Genomic DNA, 5,224 nt, shown 5'->3' with positions numbered 1-5,224 from the left:
CTTAGGGACATGGTTTAGTGGGCATGGTGGCGTTGGGTCGACGGTTGGACTCGATGATCTTAGAGGTCTTTTCCAACCTTAATTATCCTATGATTCTATGTTGTTGGCTTGCATTTATTTATTTTTTAAATTTTTTTTCAATTGACTGGCATCTCCAAGAATCCAGTTCCTGCCACTGCCCCTTTGCTCCAGCCCCAGCCACACAAAATGTAGACATGTAAAGCCCTGGAAGCCAGATTTCAAGGCACTTGTGCAAGAACTGTGCTGGTGAAGTCTGCTAGATCATGTGAAAACTAATCCTTTCAGGCATATACAATGCACAGATCATGTATTGTCCTGGTTTCGGCTGTGGTTAAACCACAACATGTACGTAGCATGCTCAGTACAATGAAATTAGAACTCGGGTTAGTGCTTTTAAAAAACATTACCAGAGTACGCAATCAAAAATCCAGACATGCATAGATACTATCTAGCATAGTAGTGGTCTCTCTCTCTATTTTTGCTTGAAACCATGTTTTCCAGATACGAGTTACATTCAGTTTAATGAAAAAAACCTCAAGGCCCCTGTAGACTGCCTCCTGCCTTACTGTGCAGCCCCAGTGACACCCTCCTACCATCCACTGTCCCCTCCTGCAGTCCTTGACCTCCCTCAATGGCAAGAAACCACATTTTTCCTTTTATTCCCAAGAGATCATTGGTAATTGAAGGCAGCAGTGGAATGAAATAAGGTGCATGCATGGGATTCATTCCACCAGTCAGCGACAAGCAACCACCTCTGCAGTGAAATACAGCAACATTTTAGCCTAGTTTCCGATGAAAATAAGAGTTATCTGATCTTCTGTCTGTCCAGCTGGCTGTCCCATCCTCACAACAATTGAGCTCGTGAGCCGATTTCTGCCAAACGTGGCAGAGGCACAGATCTTAAAAGCAGTAAATTCTTAGAGGTTTTATGAAAACAGACAGCTGTGCAGACGAAAGCAGGATAAACGTGTGCCTCCACGGAAGGAAAAGCTGCAGTGAGGCCGCGTTAGCTCTCCATGCTGTTGGACCAACCAGCCAGCCAGCAATCAGCCCATTTGCTTCCATGGCACGGGGCTGCTTGCTCAATACGTACTTCGCTTGATCCAGCCATGGTACATGCTGCTTTTTGCTTAGTTGCGTGGTTTGGGGACATAGGCAGGCACTGGTGGGTGCCAGGAAGAGAGAAGTGAGGGGGATGAAGCAGGTTTAGAGACATGGTGAGAAGTGTGGCTAATGAAGGAAGGGCGTTAAGGGAGAAAAGAAAACACATCTGAGATGAACAAGGCTTCAGTCATTCAGCTGCTCATAGAATAAACTTACTTGTTTTTAAAATATACCCCCATTATTTAAGACAGTCTATAAAAAGAACATCATATTTGACAAATGGCAGGAGGGCTCCAACAAGGAAAACGTAAATTGCCCAGCCAGCACATGGCCAAGACGTGCTCTTGGGGGAAAACAAGAAATTAGAAGCTTAATGATGATCATTATCTGTTTTGTACAGAAGAAACCACCTCTGACATTGTACTTCCGATAACAACCTGGGGCACCACATCTATGTTAGTCTAGAAGGAGATATTTCAGTTATGTACTTGCTTCCCCCCCCCCAGCTTTTTAATGACAATTGTCAAACAACTCGTCTGTCCAACTTCAAGGGAAAAATACATGGCCTAAGTCTTCCTCCTCCAGTTTCAGTGGAGTAAGACACAAGAATTAATCTTTCCATCTCTAAATCACTTACAGCAGGTCCCTTTCTCCCACTGAGGGATAACGTGTGCCTTATGCACTGAACTATTTCAGTCCAAATGAAAGAGGTTAATGACAAAGCACCACTCTGATCTTCACACGTTTTAAGGCTATTCAAATTAAAATCTTATTTCAAAAAGTTGGCATGAGCCAAACTTTTATAAGTTCTTTTTTTTTTTTTAATGCATATGTTTCTTTGAAGATCCTTTCAGGAAAAAGATTTCCTAACAAGCCACCCTCCCCCTGCTGCCACTGAAAAATCATCCCTGTGGATAAGGCTGTCAGGAAGAGAAACTGTGTGGCATTCACAGAATAGTGTCACATGCCTGCCTTCCAGTAACCTGATTGAACAATTAAATTGTATTTCTCTTTAAAAAGGGTAAAAAAAAAAAAAAAAATCAAAATGCAGATCTTGCTGTGGTCTGGGATTCGGGAAGATGAATGAGGTACCTAAAAGGGAACAGCAGCTTATAATAGAAAGAGAGGACAGTACATTTTTAAGATAACGTTCAAAGGGAAACTTTTCTTGATGGTAAAACTGCAAAGATTTCTCAGCAAAATCATCTCATCTATTGTCCCTATTGACTCCCTACATTGACTTTTTGTCACCTATTGCATCATGTTCAAGCTCTTCCAATTCATCCAGAAAGGGCAATATAATCTTGTCCCTATCCCTATCCACACTAATGCCTGTATTTTGTCCTTCACTTCTTTGTCAGCTCGTAGGCTTTGTTCTTTCCAACCCCGCGCTAGCTCAGCAGCTGGAAGTCTGCATAGCTCTCTTTTGCATCCTCCTCTCTTGAAAAGGATGACAAATGCTGCCTCAAGATTTGTCCTGTATCAATAAGGAATCACTCTTTCATGAAATCTGGCTGTGCCCATCAGTAACGAGTTCTGAACCCAGGAAAGGAGCTATTTAAAACCAAATCCTCAATTCAGCCTAACAGCAACAGTGACCACAAAAATACCCAGATCTCAGCCACAAGGTACCTGGAAGAGGACACAGACGTGGAGTGAGTCAATACTGTTCTCTACTGTGTTTTTAAAGCAACATGGACAACTGGTCAGGTCAGGGTGTGGATGCAACTGGAAACGACAGAAGGCAACAAGACTCACCCCAAAGAGACCTGAAATTTTTGAGGGAAGTGTTGCAGGCTCCCTGATGGCCCCATCACTGCTCTGAACTTAGTGCTCTCAACAGCTTCAAAATTCTTGGCTTTGAACCCACATTTGTCCCATGCAGTTTGTAACATAGAGCTATTAACTGTGGAGAAGCAACTACTTAAAATCCTACTGCCAACTGGTATAAGAAAATGATGGTGCAATATAACAGCTTACACTTTACAACGTCCTACTGAACTGGGTAACTTCTTTCCGTTAATCCTGGGCACAAGAGCATGCGACAGATTTTGAAGGTGAGAACCTGAGTCTCAAAAGGTAAAGAGCTGTAAGCTAAACACCTTCCGAGTGTGCGTAAATGGTGATAACATAATTTAAAAGACAGGTATCTCCACTTTACTTTATTCCTATGTGCTGTCAGATCGTAGCATGGACAACTGTCAACTACAGTACATCTTTATCTCAGATTCTTCCTTCACAGTCCATCCAGAAGTATCTGAATATTCACCATAGAGTGAATCGTTATATCCGTAATCATCAATACTAAGATCATCTTTGTAGAGTCACCTAAGTGAAGCAATCTGTCCACAAGAACACTGTATGTCTCTCAAGGCTTCTTTTCCAACTGTTGTGGGTTTAACTTGTTGCTGAGGACAACTAAGTTACAAAAGGAGGAAGTGAACACAAAGTCATCCAAAAATTCTCTTTGTAAATTATAAAACATCCTCTATTAAAAGCTAACTGAAAATTATCATGGGTAAGATTTCAAGGAGAAATTCTACCCTTGTCCATCACCAACATTTGAAGAGTATATATTGTTTTCTTGTTATGATTAGCCCAGTAAGAAACTTGACTAGATGATACAAAAGAATTTAGTCCTGCTATACCTTACCATGACAGCCTTAAGATCTTCCCTTGATTTTGCTCCCAAAACAAACACTTTTGTGAATTAAGACCATTCAGGAAAAAAACATGAAATGATGCCATGCTCAGAGGAAAGGACACTTCTCTGTGTATACACAGCACTTGCCACAAGCAATATAAACCAGCAAGAGTAGTCCAACTCTTCAAATTCAGCATTTTCAAACACTCTGCAACTCTTCATCTTCAAGTGTTATACAAAAGACAAAGAATTGGTCACTTTAGTCCATACAACAGAAACTTGCAACTTCAAATATGAGACGACTGAGCTTAGCTCCCAAAGCAATCCAGGGTAAGTATCACATTCAGCATATGATATAAGGAAACAAACTGCAGATAAGGCAGCAGACATTAGCTCCAAGTATCCAAAAGCAGTGGATGAGTGGGTGAGATTGTTTGCATTTCACCCATTGTTTTATGAGTATCTTTTAAGACCTCAACCTCTAGCTGAAAATGCAGAGGGAATAAAGAGAAACCCTGCTGCTTCACAACGTAGTAAGAATAAATAAACAGAGCTTAAAAACTGGAGAGATTCAGACAGCCTGTGTGGCAAAGTAGAGAGGTATTAATACCCTGACGTAGCATGGACAGGATATTCAAGCTCCTGCAAAAGAGAATTATCCAAAACGGCACATTATCTGTTTCCCCACCTTGAAGTTCTCCGCTTCTGCTGTACAGTTCCCTTCTCTGCTCACGCAAATAGGCACTCATGCTAATAGCATGGGAGGAGGACTCAAACCTGTAATTAAAAAAAAATAAAAATAAATCCAGTCGGTTAGCCATCCATAGAAGCATCCTTGTTGTAAGCACCAGTCAGCTCTAAACAAAAAGGACTTCCCTGCATGTTGGAGAAAAATTATCACGGCAGACAAAAGCACTTTTTTCCTATAAAACTCCATCACTGATGCACCACATTCTGCCACCTCTGATCGATACAGCTGTAGCAACAGCCACCCATGACACAGACCTGCCCGCAAAGCACAGAGATGCTCCTCTGCTCTATCAGCTGGGAGCACCCAGGCATTTACGTAGGAATGGCCCCAAAAACTGGTAAAATCCAAACCAAAGCCATAGGCTAGCACCATCTAAATTCCTAACTGACCTATACGTACAAATTAAAAACTAACATTCTCCTGGAAACTAGGGAGCAATAAAATTATTAAGTATTTATCGTATTGCTCTAATACTCCACAAGGACCAATCTGAGAGGCAGAGACAAATATTTTCCAACTGCTGTAGCCCCATAAACATGATTTTTGCCATTGATAGTGTCCTGGTTTCAGCTGGGATAGAGTTAATTTCCTTCCTAGTAGCTGGTACAGTGCTGTGTTTTGGGTTTAGGAGGAGAATAATATTGATAACACACCCATGTTTTAGTTGTTGCTAGGTAATGCTTACACTAGTCAAGGACTTTTCA

The 5,224-nt window shown here is 41.4% G+C and overlaps 1 protein-coding gene across 1 annotated transcript in view; it reads right to left on the bottom strand.

Moving 5' to 3' along the window:
• EXOC4 (exocyst complex component 4) overlaps positions 1-5,224 on the bottom strand; it is a 431,485-nt gene that overhangs the window by 301,732 nt on the left and 124,529 nt on the right. The window contains exon 10 of the mRNA XM_009290434.1: positions 4,458-4,546. Within this exon, the coding sequence (XP_009288709.1) occupies positions 4,458-4,546 (89 nt within the window). The remainder of the gene's footprint in view (positions 1-4,457; positions 4,547-5,224) is intronic.

The sequence above is a fragment of the Aptenodytes forsteri genome, unplaced genomic scaffold (genome assembly GCF_000699145.1).
Source record: "Aptenodytes forsteri isolate BGI_AS27 unplaced genomic scaffold, ASM69914v1 Scaffold173, whole genome shotgun sequence".
NCBI classification, from domain to species: domain Eukaryota; kingdom Metazoa; phylum Chordata; class Aves; order Sphenisciformes; family Spheniscidae; genus Aptenodytes; species Aptenodytes forsteri.
The sequence above is the reverse complement of the archived record's forward strand: the minus strand, read 5'-3'. Positions and strand labels throughout refer to the sequence as shown.